At 43.6% G+C, this 20,110-nt stretch overlaps 1 protein-coding gene across 6 annotated transcripts in view; it reads right to left on the reverse strand.

The window, feature by feature from the left end:
• ADAMTSL5 (ADAMTS like 5) overlaps positions 1-20,110 on the reverse strand; it is a 46,177-nt gene that overhangs the window by 11,243 nt on the left and 14,824 nt on the right. For all 6 annotated transcript variants that reach the window (XM_040323571.1, XM_040323563.1, XM_040323554.1 and 3 more), the window contains 3 exons: positions 12,647-12,774; positions 3,256-3,376; positions 735-818 (listed from right to left, as the gene is read on the reverse strand). In XM_040323571.1, the coding sequence (XP_040179505.1) occupies positions 735-818; positions 3,256-3,376; positions 12,647-12,774 (333 nt within the window). The remainder of the gene's footprint in view (positions 1-734; positions 819-3,255; positions 3,377-12,646; positions 12,775-20,110) is intronic.

Here is a 20,110-nt window from a genome sequence, read left to right on the forward strand (position 1 = left end):
GGAAAGAGATGCATTTAAACAGTGGTTAAAAAGTGTTGTGTATACTCAAGTAAAAGTTTCATATTAACCAAAGTTACATGGTATTGTTATTATATTGAAGTACTTATATGCATAATTAAGCAAATAATTTTACATATATTGATTTATGTATTTTAATAATAATTTTTCTTTCATAATACTTTCATAATGTATTGTGTGGATAGGCATAAAACCCATTAACACACACACACACACACACACACACATTTATAATAAGGGTTACAAATATGGGATCCTATGAAAAGTTTGAAAGTATAGAAGCTGTATTTGTGAAATTATACACAGGGTTTAATTCCAATGAGCTGAGTCTCAAGGTATGTAGAACATGAGTTAATTGTGTAGGGATATTTTCTCAAACATATATTTTAGTAAGCTTTTCTGGCTGGCCAACCCCCAGCCAGAACAGCTCGGATGATGGGGGCAAGCTTACTGAGGAGATACAGGAAGTGAGAAATTCAGACAAAGAAAAAAAAATTTAGAAGGGAAATTGAAGGAAAAGGTAAGTGAACCAACAATGCACTAGCTTAAAGGAACCTATTTAGAAAATTAAAAACAAACCTTTACAACCCCTTTAAGTAAAGAAAGCTGGCAACGGATAAGTAAAAGCCAATTTCTTATGCATTTCTTATTTATTTAAATATTATACAATACATGTATTATATATATATATATATATAAACATATTCTGTGTTTACCTAAAATATTGCGGCTTTGGTCTTTCACCTTAATATGTAATGCACCAGCTGGAATCCGTGTTACATTTTTGTATTGAAAGAACCCTAAAATTACATTAATAAAAAAGTAAAAAAAAATCATTTAGAAAAAAAAACTGAAAATAACTTTAACTTGATTTATGATTTGATATGAACAAAGTTTCTGAGCAAATGTTAAAAAGACTCTTTAGGTAAATAATGCATTTTTGTTCTGTGTGTTTAAAGAGACTCTATTGCTTTTAGAATACTGAAAAACTGTTGCCTGTGCGTATCTGAAGCAGCTTTCAGCATCTGGGTTTCTTCTGATTAGTAGCACCAAAACATTATGTTAAACCTAGCCCCATACATTCCTATTGGTCCATCACTGTGATAGGTCATTTTGCAGATCATGGAAAGTGTTCAACTTTTACTTTCAGAATGGCCCGATATACAGGCAAAGCAAAGAATACTAAAAGGTGACAGCACATAGTAAATGTCAGCGGTGCTCCTACTCGTTAAAGCCCAACTCCAGGGACATTTTTTAATTATCTCTTGTTGTGGGTAATTGCAAATTTTTTGTAGGGAAGAGGTGAAACACATTCACTCACCTAAACCTCTGCTCCCCTGGCAGATGGCTTTTCCCTGAGCTCTGACGGTAGACTGTCCAAAGGTGTTAACGTGTTGGGTATGGACCATGAGCTATGTACCCTGCTTTAATCTTGATGATTTCAGGATCCTAGATTTCTAGAGTGTGGAAAAGAAAGGGGCTGCAGGCATAGCTTGAAGTTTGTGGGCCCGGATGCAAAAATTGACCTGGCCCCCCCACTACCACCCTCCACTTCCACCGTGCGTGCAGATACACTCACCGCACGGAAAGATACTCGAAGTTGCTAAAGAGTTTTGAGTTCCCTCCTTACATCTGAGGACAGGGATCACCGCTGGAGAATCAAAGGACAGGGATCACTGCTGGAGAATCAGAGGACAGGGTTCACCGCTGGAGAATCAGATCCCAGCACTGTATACAGCTCCTCCCCCCAGACTACACATGGCTGAAATCACATTCCTTTACACACAGTCTGTCAGCCTTCATAGGGTGTATCTGGCTTTTATGTTGCCGTTCTGACCTGTGAAATTCTCTGGTCGGAACGGCAATGTAGTTGCAGTATGCAGATACACCCTGTGCAGATCATAGCTAACTGACTGTGTTGTAAAGGAATGTGATTTCAGTCCTGCGGAGGAGGCACAGTATAGAGTGATGTAATAGAAAAGGAGATCAGCAGCGGGCATAGAATTCAGGGCGAAGGGGGTGGTCAGGGGGCTTTGGGGGGGCAACTTAGATCTGGGGGGAAAAGCCGTGTGACACAAAATCTGGAGCCTGCAGCTCCTCAGGAAGGTTTCTCTGTCAGTGTTGGCAGGTGTTGGGGGAAGGTCACCTCCTGGAGGTGTGTGTCTTTTCCCCAGTTGTCAGAGAAGTGGTGTAAGCGGACATCCCCGGGTGGGGGGTACAGAGAATCCCAGCTGGTGACTAGGAGACATTGAGCGGTGTCTTACCTCACTAGTGACAGAGGTCCCATCGTGGCTACAGGACGGCACCCTCCTCCTCTTAACTCGCTGAACTTGGTAACCATTTCATGTTGCCAGCACACAGCACAGACACTTTCCCATGCTTGCTGTTCTCACCCTGTGCTCCTCTTCATTCAGGAAATTGTTCACAGCTTCTCCCCAGAAAATGAAAACGGAGAGGTGTGGACTGTGGAAGGCAGTTTGGAGCTGGACTTTGTGGAGGACATGATAATAATATCACAGGGGGCTGCAGGAGCCCCCTGGAGCTAGAAGTGGGGTTACGATTATGACCCCTGCAACCCCTTATGCTATGCCCATGGCTGTAGGTATTTGTCTAGCTGTAGGGAGGAGTGGAGGATCGGACAAATAAATCGTCTTCTCTTTTTGTTTCCATAGTCCTAAATAAGCAATTAAACCTTGTAGTGCAGGCGCAGAACCACTGCAAGAGTTTTTTTTTTGTTTTTTTGGTTGCCTGGAGTTGGGCTTTAAATATTTATTTAAGTTTGTTATTTCTACATGTCCAGCTAAGTGATCTTGCTGACCATACTAAAGAACATAGGTCATCCACAATGAAAAATGCTTTAATAATTAACTGTTATCGAATTACCAAGTTTCACATAGCAGCTGTGATTTTCTTTCTCTGTCTTGAATGATTTCTTTTAAACAAGCTGCAGACATTGAAAAAATTGTTCCTTGAACCAGTGAGTCATAATAATTATGTTTCAGAACAATTTTTTTTTTCAGTTTAACACTGTAACACTATATACAGTACTGTCCAGCTTAGAGTTCTGTGATGCTTATTGTCAGTTTTGGTAAATAAGTGTTAAAAACATTAACAGGATTAAAAATCAGAAACATAACCACCAAGTTGATCATAGTTCTGATCTAACATCATCTGTCATGTATTTTGCAGAAATGAGGTGAGTAGAAATAGCACCAAGTTCACGGAATACCACATAACCTTTAGAGGGATAAGAGTCCCGGAAAACATTCCAGATAAAAATGCAGGAGTCTATCTTGCCACTGCAACTTCCACAGTCAACAGTCTCTCCAGATCCCAGAACACCATCACAGCCTGCTGTCTACAAAATAAGAGCACATGCAGAAATGACAAGAGGTAAATTATTGTTGATGTAGTGATCCTTGTTTTTCAAAAAAAAGTACAGTATGTAATCATAATAACAGTGTACTGTAAACTATTATATTACATTGAGACCACAGACCTCTTGTGTTCTAAAGTTAGAGACGTTATACCACCTGTGAAGAAGAGGACTTTGGTATGAGGTTATGAGTATGTCTGATTGGTAACAGCGTGTGTGGCCAGGGGCAGGCTGGGGTGGGGGGCAGGAATGCATTTTCTCCCCGGGCCACTCTCATTTCTTGTAAAAAAAAATGTGCTGCAAGCTGGCAACTGTGCATGTGCAGTTGACGGAGTGTTACTGCTCGGCGACTCCGGAGGTAGACTGGCAAGGCTGGATAACAGCCCAGAAGCGTGCAGGAACGTTAGTGCTGTGAGCGGACATCTGTCCTATCACAGTGCTGTTCCCTGCTTCTAAGCTGACAGTCTGTGTCCAGCAAAGCCGAATGGAAGGGGGTGGATATGCATGAATCTATTCATTAAGGCATATAAGGGGGTTTCCTGGAGAGAAGGGGCGGTGCCCCTAATGAATTGGCCGCCACTGCTTTATGTGCAGGGAAATGTGGAGCGCTGTCTCTCTCTGTGCAGGGAAATGTTGAGAGGGGTGTCTCTCTGTGCAGGGAAATGTGGAGCAGTGTCTCTCTCGGTGTGGCATAGCTTTACTTACAGAGTGACCCGGCCGGCCAAGACGCGTTTGTTCCACTGCTGGCCTCTATCGCCTGAGGTAGTTGCTAGGATCGCTTGGCATCTAGCAACCAGTGATGTCACAGTCCCCAGGAGGAAAGAGGCCCCAGCATTCAGAGCGGAGAAGGATCTTCCGCCTCCTCCACGCCTATTAGTGTTTTATCCACACACCTCCTCCCTCCATCTCCTGTGCAGCGGCATGCGCCTTGGAGCCTGCCTGAGGGAGGGGAGCTGTCACTGACAGACTGTGCCAGAAGCACCTCTCCAGAGTCAAGCTGCCTGAGGTGAGGTCGGGAGCAGAGAATGAATTAGAACATGTGTCATGGGAGAATGAGCTGGCAGCAGAGGAGGAGATCACATACTTAAATCTCAACCAGGGTTCATGCTGGTAGTCCTTTACTTTTGGGTATGTGACATCCCAAAAGTGAAGGACTACAGGTCCCAACATGAAACCCTCAGAGCTGAGAATGTGTGTTCCCCAGCCCTTCAACTAGTGAAGGACTACAGGGCACAGCATTAACCTATGGGATCTAAGGGGTCACATCCTTAGATCTCAGGCGTTAATGCTTGGACTTGTAGTCCTTCACTAGTTTGGGGGGGGGGGGCACATCCTTAGAGCTCAGGCATTAATGCTTGGACTTGTAGTCCCTCACTAGTTGGGGAGGGGTCAGGTCCGGGGGATTCATACAGGGACCTGTTTGCACTTTAGTTCCTGGAGGCCATGGTGATATAAGTCACCCATGGGCCATGGAGGGCCACACTGTCCTCCCTGCCACTCCCATTACCTTTGTGATCATGAAAAACCTTAGACTGTTTTCCCGATCCATCACTTTTCCACCACCGGTTCTATGGGCCACTTGACTGGACTTTCCCCCCAGGTCTAAGGCTGCCCGCCCTCCCCTGTGTGTGGTCAACATAGAGAAACCCAACTGCAAATAGAAAGGGAGACCTAGAGGTAGGTGGGAAAGGGGGGGTTTCAAATCCCCTGATTGTTCTCTTCCAAATACAAGAAAACAAACATTAAGACCATTCTGCCGCGTACAGACGGTCGTTTTTTGTGATGAAATAAAACAACGTTTTAAATCATGAAATAAAACAAAGTTTTTGAAACTTCATTTTCAAAAACGACGTTACCTACACACCATCGTTTTTTCAAAATGCTCTAGCAAAGCGCGGTTACATTCAGCACTCTTTTCCATTGAAGCTAGCTTCATAACTTGCTTCTGAGCATGCGCGGGTTTAAAAACTGTGTTTTAAACGTCGTTTTGCCCACACACTATCATTTTAATTGACACAAAAAAACAACGTTTTGAAAAACGACACAAAAAATTCAAGCATGTTCGAATTTTTTTTTTTACGTTTTTCAGAAGACATAAAACGACGTTTTCCCCACACACGGTCATTTTAAATGACGTTTTTAAAAACAACGTTTTTTTTTCATCACAAAAAACGACCGTCTGTACGCGGCATTCGACTTTCATGAGAAATGCCAACAAACATAAAAAAGCAAAAATTGTTTTTTGTGTCTATTAACATGTAGGGGTGGAGAACCGACATTCCATGCATCAGACCATATATGTTGTTCCCTTCAAAGTGGTATGCTATAAGGAGGTTAGGCTGTCGGGCGAGAGTGATGTTTGAGCATATTGGATCCATGGGCTCAACAGAACTAAGAAATAATTTGTGAGTATCAATAAGTATACAAGTGAGCTTTTGTAAATCGTACACGTCGCCGCCATCTTGCTACACCCCACACTAACCTTGTATGCTACCGCGCATGCGTCAAAGTGTTATCGAGCATGTGTGGTTTTTCACCCATACAGACGACTGGTTTTCTCAGCAGGAAACACTCTGCCGGGAAACCCGACGAGAAAATAGAGAGCAGGGTTCTCTATTTTCCCGTCAGGATTCCCGTCTGTTTTCCTGACAGTAAAACTGCCAGGGAGCATACACACGGCTGGGATTCCCGGCCAAAAGCTCTCCTGGCAGTTTTCCTGCCGGGAAAACTGGTCGTGTGTACCAGGCTTAATACAAACTGATCGTTGTTCTCAGCAGCGGCAGCCAATGGGAGCTTAAGGGCTCATTCACATGGGTGCTGGAGCCCATCCCCTCTGCTGAGCAGCTTTTTTCTGCATGTTCATGCACCACAGAGTTGTGTGCTGACAACCTATAGCACTCATCTGAATGAGCCCTCAAAGATAACATTTGTAGCTAAATTAATGACTTAATTATTTTTTTAAATAATAATAATAATAATAATAATAACATGGTATAGCATCCAAAGTTACCTTTCTATTTTAATCTGATATCACTTTAATTAAAAAAAGTTTTAAAAATTCAATGCAATATGGCAGCCTGGATGTGTTCTGTATACAGCTGGTGTATGGAGCACCCCCATAAATGTAATTTCCTGCTTGTGTGATTGGCTTACTCATTTTCTCAGACATCTGCACTAAAGTACAGGTAACATTTTACACATCCCCTACAATAGGAATACAATTTTTGATAATATACTAAGCTATAACTACTTCTAAAGGGATGCAGACACTGTCACTTTCCTCATTAAAAACACCGAAAGTGCATTAGATGGTTATAATGAACATAGATCCTGCCAGGAATCAGTCCAGAAAGAATTTATTTTAAGATTAGTTGTATCAACCTGATCTCTTTAACATGTAGATCTAAAAATGACTGAAAGAACTGCATTTTTTTAAAGACCTAGTTTATCCAATACATATTTAGTTCTTGGTGAACATTGATACTGTAGGTTGATTTGCCCACTCTTCTCATATCTCATGGGGACTTTAGAGTTTATATGAGATATAAAGTGCTTATGGAAAGGGAGGGAAGGGATAGAAGAGGCAGGTATTTATTGTTGCTTCCATAAGCATTGGTCTCTCTGGATCTATCAAAGGACTATAGGGGTAATCCACAAAAGGGATACGCTGGCGTATCTACTGATACGCCGTCGTATCCCTGTTTCTATCTATGGAACTGATCCACAGAATCAGTTTCACATATATAGACAGAAGATCCGACATGTGTAAGGGACTTAGGCCCCATACTCACGAGCAAACATGTCTGCTGAAACTGGCCCGCAGGCCAGTTTCAGCAGACATGTTTGGTCGTGTGTGGGCGCGAGCGGGCCGAATTCCAGCAAACATTTGCCCGCCGGGCCTTTTCCCAGCAGACAAATATTCCTGGACTTGTTTTAAAACAGCCCGCTGGAATTCAGCCCGCTCGGACATGTACGGTCGTCAGTACAGACCTACCGTACATGTCCAGGCGCCCGCCGTCCCTCGCATGCGTCGAATGACTTCGACGCATGCGTGGAAGCATTTTAAAGGCGGGCCGCGCATGTCGCCGCGTCATTGTCGCGGCGACACCGCGTCATCGACGCGGCGACACCGCGGACACGCCCCGCGTATTGTTTACGCGCGGACTTCTGTACGATGGTGTGTACAACCATCGTACAGAAGCCCTCTGGCAGACATGTATGGTGAAAACGGTCCGACGGACCGCTTTCACCATACATGTTTGTCCGTGTGTACCCGGCCTTACACTGTCGGATCTTAGGATGCAGTACCTCGGCCGCCGCTGGGGGCATTTCGAGTCGAAATGCCGCGTCGGGTATGCAAATTAGCACTTACGGAGATCCACAAAGCTTTTCAGCTTCATTTTTTCTCCGTAAGTATTAGTTTGCTATCGCAAAATTAGGGCTGCTTTTACAAGGTGTAAAGTTAGTACACCATGTAAAAGTAGACCCTTCTTTCCCGCGACGGTGTCTTTTTTTTTTTTTTCCCGCCGCAACTCGTATTTTTTTTTTTTACGCCCGTCGCGATTCTCAAAACCCGGCGCAACGTAAAACCGCGCAAAGCACGTCGGGAAAATGACGTCGGGAGCATGCGCAGTACGTCCGGCGTGGGAGCGCGCCTAATTTAAATGGGACTCGCCCCATTAAATTAGGAACGCCTTGCGCCGGACGATTTTAAGTTACACCGCTGCAAATTTCAAGGTAAGTGCTTTGTGGATCGGGCACTACCTTGTGCAATTTGCGGCGGTGTAACTTAAATGACAAAAGTTACATTGCGCCGGGTGTTTGTGGATTACCCCCTATGTTTTCTTGTGAATAAGGTACAAAGGAAAGCAGTGTGCGGTGTAAGCCAAAATAAATCATTTTTATTAAGAAATTACCAGTAAAAAATAGCATAAATCATGGCATTCCTGGATGAGATCATCCACCTAGAATGTAAGGGAACTTAGGAAAATATTGTGTTTAGTAAATGTATTGTGCCTTGAAGACATATTTTTTTAGAAAGAGATGAAACCTGAATTACAGTTTAGTGATTGAACTAAAAATGTATAATTTTTGTATTTAACTATCTCTATTTTTTACCTATTTAATAAACTTTACCCAGTCCACAAAAGAGTGTATGTGAACGTTTGGAAACCAAAAAAAAAGTACCTCAGCCAGTTCCCCAACCCCCATAATAAAGAACCCCTGTGCCCAAAGTAAAAAAAAAAAAAAGAGAGAGAGATACAGTATCTCACAAAAGTGAGTACACCCCTCACATTTTTGTAAATATTTTTTATCTTTTCATGTGACAACACTGAAGAAATTACACTTTTCTACAATGTAAAATATACTGTATATCAGCACAGATGCTGAGAAGGCATTTGATCGGGTCAACTGGACCTTTATGTTCTCCGTTCTTAAGCGAATTGGCTTGGGACCTAAGATGGTCCAATGGATCTCCAGTATTTACTCCATACCCACGGCCCAGGTTAAGGCCAATGGAATCCTGTCTGAACCTTTCCCCATTACAAACGGGACAAGGCAGGGATGCCCACTCTCACCCCTGCTCTTCGCGCTGGCTCTAGAACCTTTCCTGTGCACGGTGCGCGCGAACCCCGACATTACGGGGGTCGGCGTGCAGGGGGCACAATTTAAAATAGCGGCGTACGCAGATGATTTATTGTTTTCCCTGACTAACCCGGTGGTGTCCTTGCCGAACCTGCTCCGAGAATTTGATAGATACGGGACCCTATCCAACCTGAAAATAAATTTTGACAAGTCGGCAGCAATGGGGGTCAACATCCCCCCTGCTAGATTGAACTCTCTGAAAACCCAGTTTAAATTTAAATGGTCGGACTGCTCCCTCAAATACCTGGGGACCCTAATACCTGGCGACTTACAGCGCACCTTTGACCTTAATTTCCCGCCTTTGCTGACCAAGGTTCGCCTGCTGTTGCAGGGGTGGACCAGGGGATTGCACTCCTGTTTCGGTAGGTGCAACCTGATCAAGATGTCGATACTCCCCAAATTTCTGTATTTGTTTCAGGCACTGCCAATTAAAATTTCGCCACGGTTCTTTAAACAAGTCAACTCTCTTTTTATTAACTTTATATGGGCTAACTCTAAGCCCAGGTTGCGCAGGCGCCTTTTGACTCTGCCGAAGCATCAAGGTGGATTGGCCTTGCCGGATATGCGTAATTATTACGAGGCGGTACATCTGGGCAGAATTATTGACTGGAACCGTCACAGTGAGACTAAACTCTGGACCCAATTGGAACAGGCCCAGACGGTGGTTCCACTGAAGGGGGCCGTCTGGTGCTTTGACCAGCTGCCCCAAATTCTGACCTCGCACCCGGTTATTGGTTCCACCCTCCGAGTAGGGGCAACGACTTTACGCTCCTCTCACCTTTCTTCGGGTGAATCCCCACTGTATCCTATATTGGGGAATCCAGCATTCCCCCGGGGCTGGACTCGATGGAATACAGATCGCTGTCGTTGTCAGGGTGCAACCAGGCTTCTCACTTTCTCGTGGGCACTCAGTGGCCTTCTGTCCATGACCTGACGAGCGCCGAGGGACGCTTCCAGCTCCCGTTTTGGAAGGCGATCCGCCTTCACCATTTTCTACATTCAATAGCAAACCCGGCACACTATCAGCGAGAACTTACAATGTTTGAAGAATATTGCAGGGAGGAGGGGACACTACCCCAGGTCCTCTCTAAAACATATGCTCTACTTAACTCACCCCCCACACAACCTGACTTGCCCTTCCTGCGGAAGTGGGAGACGGACTTACAGCGCTCTTTCACAGACTTTCGCACGGAGCTACAAGAAGTCGATCATTAGACATCTATTGAACGCGGCCAAATCATGTATTCCCCTTAGATGGAAGAAGAGTACTCCCCCGTCAGTGGGAATGTGGTTGCGCAGGGTGGAGGAGATTAAACAATTAGAAGACTTGGTCCTCACGGCCCAAAACAAGCAGGAGAAACACACTGAGGCATGGAGACTCTGGAATATGTTCATCTATTCAGATGAAGGATCGGCTCTACGTGATTCTTAGTCTGGCAAGGGGATACAGCTGTTGTGGCTTTTGCGACTTGAGACGAGCCCGCGTCCCTGGGTCAACCCTCCCTCCCCCCCCCTGTTTCTTTTTCCCATGTCTGTCTCTCTTTGTGTGAGTGTGTGTGCGCGTGTGCGTGTGTATATGTGTGTATATATATGAGTATGTTGTTTTTTTTTTTTCCCCTTTCATTAAGACGATATGAGTATTGGACGGCCGATAGACGCGACAGAGCGCCATAACACTCCCCCCCGCACATTTGATGACTCTGTTGCAATGCGGAAAATATCTAAGGGGGTCATTGAACTGATGACTGGGAGCTTTAAGTTAAGGGCCTCCTAAGTTGGGTTATCTACTCCAGTTTATGAGTCCAGCTGTGTCTGAGATTTATATGTGTGAACTTTGCGTGTAAGTTTAAATTGTGTGGTAATGTTGTTATTGTATGTATGTTTCTATAAAATAAAATAAAAAAACTATATTTGAAAAAAAATAAAAAATATACTGTATAACAGTGTAAATTTGCTGTCCCCTCAAAATTACTCAACACCCAGCCATTAATGTCTAAACCGCTGGCAACAAAAGTGAGTAAACCCCTAAGTGAGAATGTCCAAATTGGGCTCAATAAGTCATTTTCCCTCCCCGGTGTCATGTGACTTGTTACAAGGTCTCAGGTGTGAATGGGGAGCAGGTGTGTTAAATTTGGTGTTATCGCTCTCACTCTCTCATACTGGTCATTGGAAGTTCAACATGGCACATCATGGCAAAGAACTCTCTGAGGATCTGAATAAAAAGAATTGTTGCTCTACATAAATATTGCCTAGGCCAGTGATGACAAACCTTGGCACCCCAGAATGTTTGGGAACTACATTTCCCATGATGCTCAACTACACTGCAGAGTGCATGAGCATCATGGGAAATGTAGTTCCAAAACATCTGGAGTGCCAAGGTTCGTCATCACTGTCCTAGGCTATAAGAAGATTGCCAAGACCCTGAAATGGAGCTGCAGCACAGTAACAAAGATCATACATCGGTTTAACAGCACAGGTTCCACTCAGAACAAGCCTCACCGTGGTCAACCAAAGAAGTTGTGTGCATGTGCTTAGTGTCATATCCAGAGGTTGTCTTTGGGAAATATACATATGCTGCCAGAGGTTGAAGGAGTGGGGGGTCAGCCTGTCAGTGCTCAGACCATACGCTGCACACTGCATCAAATTGGTCTACATGACTGTCTACGTGACTGTCGTCCCAGAAGGAAGCCTCTTCTAATGCACCAGAAAGCACGAAAAACTGTTTGCTGAAGACAAGCAGACTAAGGACATGGATTACAGGAACCATGTCCTGTGGTCTGTTGAGACCAAGATAAACTTATTTGGTTCAGATGGTGTCAAGAATGTGTGGCGGCAACCAGGTGAGGAGTACAAAGACAAGTTTGTCTTACTACAGTCAAGCATGGTGGTGGGAGTGTCATGGTCTGGGGCTGCATATATGCGGCTGGCACTGGGGAGCTACAGTTCATTGAGGGAACCATGAATGCCAACATGTACTGTGACATACTGAAGCAGAGCATGATCCCCTCCTTTCGGAGACTGGGCCGCAGGGCAGTATTCCATCATAACGACCCCAAACACACCTCCAAGACGACCACTGCTTTGCTAAAGAAGCTGAGGGTAAAGGTGATGGACTGGCCAAGCATGTCTCCAGACCTAAACCCTATTGAGCATCTGTGGGGCATCCTCAAATGGAAGGTGGAGGAGCGCAAGGTCTCTAACATCCACCAGCTCCGTGATGTCATCATGGAGGAAGGGGAGAGGACTCCAGTGGCAACCTGTGAAGCTCTGGTGAACTCCATGCCCAAGAGGTTTAAGCCAGTGCTGGAAAACAATGGTGGCTACACACAATATTGACACTTTGGGCCCAATTTGGACATTTTCACTTAGGGGTGTACTCACTTTTGTTGCCAGTGGTTTAGACATTAATGGCTGTGTTGAGTTATTTTGGGGGGACAGCAAGTTATACAAGCTGTACACTCACTACTTTACATTGTAGCAAAGTGTCCCCTGAAAAGATATAATAAAATCTTTACAAAAATGTGAGAGGTGTACTCCTTTATGTGAGATACTGTATATAGATATATATATATATATAACTCAAAAAACTAAATTAAAGATTATTACCAGGCAATTGCCGCTGATGCAGGTACCGGCAGAGTCTGCTCCACAGCTGGTTCCATCAAGTACTCGCCCAAAGGTATAATAAAAGTTATATCCAACAGCCAAACAGTTTAAATCACAGGCATTGGAAGCTGAAATTAATTTTATATTTGACATGACAATGATAGATAATTATTCATTATTTTCACACATATTATTATTAAATCATATGTAAATTCCAACACCATTTTTTCTATGGTTCTTAGGGACAAGGGCAGGATTTAAAAGTGAATAAAATAAGACTTTTAAAATAATGTTATCTAAGTTCAAGCTCAGAAAAAAAAAAAACAATTGGACTAGATTTAGGTAGAGTGTAGAAAGGTTAGAACAGTTTTTTTTAATTTCTTCCTGTGTCCTCACTGAGATTTTTTTTCACTTCCTTTCCTAATGACGAGACAAGATGTGAAAAGAAAACTACCATAACTAAGGGGATAACCCCAACTTTGAAGCCCTGTACACACGGGCGAGATTCCTGTCGTAAAAAAAAACGTTATTTTTCCTTGCATACACACTGTTAAGCCAAAATCTCGTCGTTCCAAAATGCGGTGACATACAACACATACGACGACACTATAAAGGGGAAGTTAGATTCCAATGGCGCCACCACTTGGGCTGCATTTGCTATCTCACGTTACTGCGTGTTAGTAAAAGTTTGGTGAGAGACAATTTGCGCTTTTCAGTCTTCGTGCTTTTCAGTCCGTTACAGTGTGATGAATGTGCTATTTCCATTACGAACGCTAGTTTTTCCAGAAAGAGCGCTCCCGTCTCATACTTGATTCTGAGCATGAGCGTTTTATAAGACTTGGAAAAGCTTACACATGAATGGTTTTCTCGTCGTAACATTCCGACGAGAATCACAACGAGAAAATTGAGACTCTCGGCGAGAAAATAGAGAGCAGGTTCTCTATTTTTCTCGTCGAAATTCACGGCAGTTTTCTCGACGAGAAACCATATACACAAACGGTTTTCTCAGCAAAAAGCTCTACCAGCAGTTTTCTTGCCGAGAAAACCATGCGTGTGTACGAGGCTTAAAAGGGTTGTAAAGAAAATGTATTTTATTTTTAACCACTTCCATATAGGGCATTTTCACCCACTTCCTGCCCAGACCAAATTTTAGTTTTCAGGGCTGTTGCACTTTGAATGACAATTGCGCGATCATGCAACACTGTACCCAAATGAAACCCCGATGTTTTTTTCCTCCCACAAATAGAGCTTTCGTTTTGGTGGTATTTGATCATCTCTGCGCTATAAACAAAAGTAGAGCAGCTATTTTGAAAAAAAAAAAAACAATATTTTTTACTTTTTGATTTAATAAATATCACAATTTAAAAAAAAAATGTCCTCAGTTTAGACCGATACGTATTTTTCTACATATTTTTGGTAAAAAAAAATCACAATAAGCGTATATTGATTGGTTTGCGCAAAAGTTATAGAGTCTACAAAATAGGGGATAGATTTATGGCATTTTTTTTTCTTTTACTAGTAATGGCGGCGATCTGCGATTTTTATTGTGACCGTGACATTATGGCAGACACATCGGACACTTTTGACACGTTTTTGGGACCAGTCACATTTATACAGCGATTAGTGCTATAAAACTGCGCTGATTACTGTGTAAATGTGACTGGCAGGGAAGGGGTTAACACTAGGGGCGCTGAAGGGGTTAATATGTTCCCTAATGTGTGATTCTAAATGTAGGGGGAGCAGACTCACAAGGGGAGGAGACCGATGTGTGTTCCTTTGTACTGGGAACACACATCAGGCTCCTAACCGCTGACAGGAGGTGGATCTGTGTGTTTACACACACAGATGCATGGTCCTGCCATGATCACTGGCAATCGCGGGCACACGCGTTGGGTCGCGTGCGCCCCATAGAGGGCCGGGAATAAAGGACGACATATGACGTCCACCCGGAGGGTTTCTGCTGGCGTCATTTTATTATGGCCCGGTATGGAAGGGGTTAAAATAACAAACATGTTATACTTACCTCCACTGTGCAGCTTGTTTTGCACAGAGTGGCCCCGATCCAGATCTGGAGTCCCTCGGCGGCTGTCTCTGGTCCTCCCCGCAGAAACGCCACACATTCATTCAACTCCCTCGCATTTTGTGGAGTCCTTGCGGGCGTGCCTCCGTGATACAGCGAGCGGCCATAGCCGTGTCATTGGATGTGATTGACAGCACAGCCAGCCAATGGCTGCACTGCTTTCAATCCACTCTGCTCTAGCCAATCAACGGCCAGGCTGAGCGTTGAAGAGGATGTCGGTGCCGAGCGTGGGAATTTCGAGGGGTCAGGTAAGTATAACGGGGGTCAGGGGGGGCGGTATAGTCGGAAGTTTTTTCAAAAAACTTTCCGACGATCATTTCATCTCACAAAGACGTCGTCACAGGGGATTACGTCTTTGTGAGACGAAACGATCGTCGGGAAGGTGACGCGCTGACGTCTTCGCCCATAGGACGGGTATCTGCTTGCCGACCGGCTGTTTGTTTTTATACGTGATTTTATTCTGATGCTTTTGTGAGTATATCTGACTTTTTTTTTACATTAAACTTTGTGCATACAGTATAATGCAATGCGAGTATTTCTTCCCTCGGTACTGTACGAGATACCTGCTGTGAGTGAGGTGATCGTTTCCACTCGGTCGGATTATTTCCATCCACCCTCCAGCTGTTTAAATTGAGGAGATCGATTTTGGATCCGCTCGGATTTCCTGCGTCCATCTTCCTAACAACCTATTCCAGTCCAGAGTGTGTTTGACTTCCAGGCTTATTTAGCCTGTGTTCTGGTAAGCAGACTTGTACGTGAAGGGACACGTGTGATATTGGTGCCATTATAGGCTTTTCTTCACGTTTCTGTCATTGTGGAATCACTTTTGTTTGAAGCATATCAGGACTTTCTTTTTCCTTTTTGCTGCCATTTAGTTGTTGGCAATTGGACTTTTATACTATCTAATATATAATCATATGGGTACATTTACACTTATGCACTTGGTGTGGTATTTATATTGTTTATATTTAAGATAATTTCCACAGTTTTTATTTTCATGTTGGTTTACAGCGCAGTTTTCGTATTTTCTTTTGTTTTATAAATATATTATAAATATATATTATTTCACAAAAGTGAGTACACCCCTCAGCTATTAATGTCTAAACCGCTGGCAACAAAAGTGAGTACATCCCTAAGTGAGAATGTACAAATTGGGTCCAAAGTGTCAATATTGTGTGTGGCCATCATTATTTTCCAGCACTGGCTTAACCCTCTTGGGCATGGAGGTCACCAGAGTGTCACAGGTTGCCACTGGAGTCCTATTCCACTCCTCCATGATGACATCACTGAGCTGGTGGATGTTAGAGACTTTGCGCCTTCCGTTTAAGGATGCCCCACAGATGCTCAATAGCGTTTAGGTCTGGAGACATGATTGGCCAGTCCATCACCTTTACCCTCAGCTTCTTTAGCAAGGCAGTGGTCATCTTGGAGGTGTGTTTGGGGTCCTTATCATGTTGAAATACTGCCCTGCGGCCCAGTCTCCCAAGGGAAGGGATCATGCTATGTACATGTTGGCATTCATAGTTCCCTCAATGAACTGTAGCTCCCCAGTGCTGGCAGCAATCATGCAGCCCCAGACCATGACACTCCCATAACCATGCTTGACTTTTTTTACTCCTCACCTGGTTGCCCCCCACACATGCTTAACACCATCTGAACCAAATACGTTTATCTTGGTCTCATCAGCCCACACGCCATGGTTCCAGTAATCCATGTCCTTAGTCTGCTTGTCTTCAGCAAACTGTTTGCAGGCTTTCTTGTGCATCATCTTTAGAAGATGCTTTCTTCTGGGATGACAGCCATGCAGACCAATTTGATGCAGTGTGCAGCATATGGTCTGAGCACTGACAGGCTGACCCCCCCCCCCACCCCTCAACCTCTGCAGCAATGCTGGCATCACTCATACATCTATTTCCCAAAGACAACCCTTGAATATGACACTGAGCATGTGCACTCAACTTCTTTGGTCGACCATGGCGAGGCTTGTTCTGAGTGGAACCTGCCCTGTTAAACCACTGTATGGTCTCAGTTTCAGGGTCTTGGCAATCTTCTTATAGCCTAGGTCATCTTTATGTAGAACAACAATTCTTTTTTTCAGATCCTCAGAGAGTTCTTTGCCATGAGGTGCCATGCTGAACTTCCAGTGACCAGTTTGAAAGAGTGGGGGCGATAACACCAAATTTAACACACCTGCTCCCCATTCACACTTGAGACCTTGTAACACTAACGAGTCACATGACACCGGGGAGAGAAAATGGCTAATTGGGCCCAATTTGGACATTTTCACTTAGGGGTGTACTTAACTTTTTTGCCAGCGGTTTAGATATTAACCGCTTGCTGACCAGCCGCCGTCATTATACTGCTGCAGGTCGGCTCGTTCCCGTGGACCGTCGTAGCTGTACGTCGGTCCCTTTAAGCGGAATAGAGCGGGCGCGTGGGTGAGAGGAAGAACTGGGACATGTGTGTAAACACACTTCTTTGTTCTCAGAGAAGAGGAGATGCAGACCGTGAGTTCCTACAAGCTGGGAACCACGATCTTCAATCTCCTATAGGGTGTCCCATTCCCCTTCAGTTAGAACACACATTAGGGAACACAGTTAACCCCTTGATTGCCCCCTAGTGTTAACCCCTTCCCTGCCAGTGACATTTAAACAGTAATCAGTGCATTTTTATAGCACTAATCGCTGAATAAATGCCAATGGACCCAAAAATGTGTCAAAAGTATCCGATAAAGTCCGCCATAATGTCGCAGTCCTGATAAAAATCGCAGATCGCCGCCATTACTAGTAAAAAAATAAAAAAATATTTAAAAATGCCATAAATCTATTCCCTATATTGTAGACGCTATAACTTTTATGCAAACCAATCAATATATATATGTTTTTTGAAATTTTTATTACAAAAAATATGTGGAAGAATACATATCGACCTAAACTGAGGAAAAAATTTCCTTTTTTAAAAAAAAACATTGGGGCTATTTATTACTACAAAAAGTACAAAATATTGTATTTTTTTTTTCAAAATTGTCACTTTTTTTTTATTTATAGCGCAAAAAAAATAAAACAGCAGAGGTAATCAAATAAGACCAAAAAAAGCTCTATCTGTGGGGAAAAAAAAGGACGTCAATTTTGTTTGGGTACAGCGTCACACGACCGCGCAATTGTCAGTTAAAGTGACGCAGTGCCGAATTGCAAAAAATGCTCTGGTCATTGAGCAGCCAATTCTTCCAGGGCTGAAGTGGTTAATGGCTGTGTGTTGAGTTATTTTGAGGGGACAGCAAATTTACACCATTATACAAGCTGTACACTCACTACTTTACATTGCAGCAAAGTGTCATTTCTTCAGTGTTGTCACATGAAGAGATATATTAAATGTGAGGGGTGTACTAACTTGTGTGAGATACGGTATGTGTATATATAAATATATATATGTATATTATTATTATTATTTTTGTTCAAAACACTTTTAGAGAACCATGACTCTTTGGAACTATTATATATATATATATATATATATATATATATATATATATATATATATATATATATATATATATATATATATATATATACCGTATTTTTCGCCGTATAAGACGCACCGGAATATAAGACGCACCCAATTTTAAAGGAGGAAAATCTAGAAAAAAAAGATTCTGAACCAAATACTGCAGTAAAATCCAATCTGCTAGATGGAGGGGAACGGATCCCTTTCCGTTTGGTTTAGCGGATTGGAGGTAGGCAGGTGTAAATGGACAGCTAGTTTTTTAATACACCAACCTGTCATCAGCATTATAACACACAGGCACACTATCATGGCTGGCACTGTTACAGTGTGTTACATGACATGGCTGTCGGGTGCTGACCTTGTTAACTTATGACCAAGCTACAAAATCAGAACCCAACAGCCATGCCAAGTAACACACTGTGAGAGAGAAACTACTATCTGCTGCCTGTGTGTTATACAGGAATTTAGGAATGTACAGTGCACTTTTTTTTTAATTACATTATATTAGCGCACACATGTCAGTAGGCACGGATTCTTACTTCTCTGCCTTCTGGATGGACCCTGTCAGCTGCCTGTCGCTGCCTTGCCTGCCTCACACTCTCAGGTACTGATCACTCAGCTACAGATCACTCCGCCAGGGAAGGAGAATAAGCAACGGCTCATCGAATCGGGCGCGGGATGCAGTGCGCATGCGCCCGAAATAGAGAAAAAAGTCCCTTCACTCCCACATCAGGGAGAAGGGCCCCGGAAGGTCTTAGCAGCAACACACCCCCCCTAAGCTAGTAGGAGCGGCTGAGGGGGGTGTGTATTACAGGAAGCCATGCTGTGCTGTGCTGTCTATGAGGCCGTTCCAAGCAAGGATCACGTCTGCCTGGGGGAGACATGAGCAGGCACAGCCCGCACGGATGGAGTTAAAGGTAAGCTCAGCAGCACGTAGTTAGACTGGGAGGGGGGGGGGACAAGGCGCGCTATAGGGAGAGGGAAGCCCGCAGTACATGCCAGGCAGTTTTAAAGCAGGAAAAAATGTCTCTTTGTCGTATAAGACGCACCAACTTTCCCCCCCCAGTTTTGGAGAAGAAAAAGTGCGTCTTATACGGCGAAAAATACGGTATATATATACAGTACATACACACACTAGTTCTAGATCATTGACATAGTAAGACAGATTACTGTTATGCGGAACATGATCCGAGGAAGACTGTGTGACAATATTTTTTTATGATACATACATCATTTATCTATTACATGTGCTTATACCTTGCACAAGATTTTCCAGGTGCTCTAAGATGCAGAAGCAATAAGTATATGAAATGCATTTATTCAAGTTATGCATCTATTCAATTTATCAAAAGAACCACACCCATAGGCATGTGCAGGGGGTGTGCCAGATGTGCCTGGGCACACCCTAATCACTCTATGGTGCCGGTTCCCCATACTGCCTGGGCCTCCCCCTGTGTTGCCCAACCCCCCCTCCCCCCGTAGTGCTGCTGGCTTCCCTCCTCTTCTCTCCTTTCTCCTCGGCTGCTGCGGGGGGTGTTTCAGGATAAAGAGCAGGGCAAAGGGCTAATCAATATGTAATTTACCGGCCCTTCCTTTTCTAAATGAACTTAGTGAACACACTTGCTTACTGTGTTCATTCACAAACTGAAGCATAGTAAACACAGATTTTACTATGCTTCAGTGTGTTTGAGCTTTGGGGTACACACCCTAATGGAATAGGCTACGCACACCTATGACCACACCATGATAAAAAGTATAAATACTTGCATTCTGATTTTTACCTATACGTTACATTTTAGAACTATGGTGCCACTGTTGGAATTTTTAACAATGAAAAAAGCATCAGACATTACCTAATCAGAAACTGTTTGTCTGTGGAT

Source organism: Rana temporaria, chromosome 1 (assembly GCF_905171775.1).
Source record: "Rana temporaria chromosome 1, aRanTem1.1, whole genome shotgun sequence".
Taxonomy (NCBI): Eukaryota; Metazoa; Chordata; class Amphibia; order Anura; family Ranidae; genus Rana; species Rana temporaria.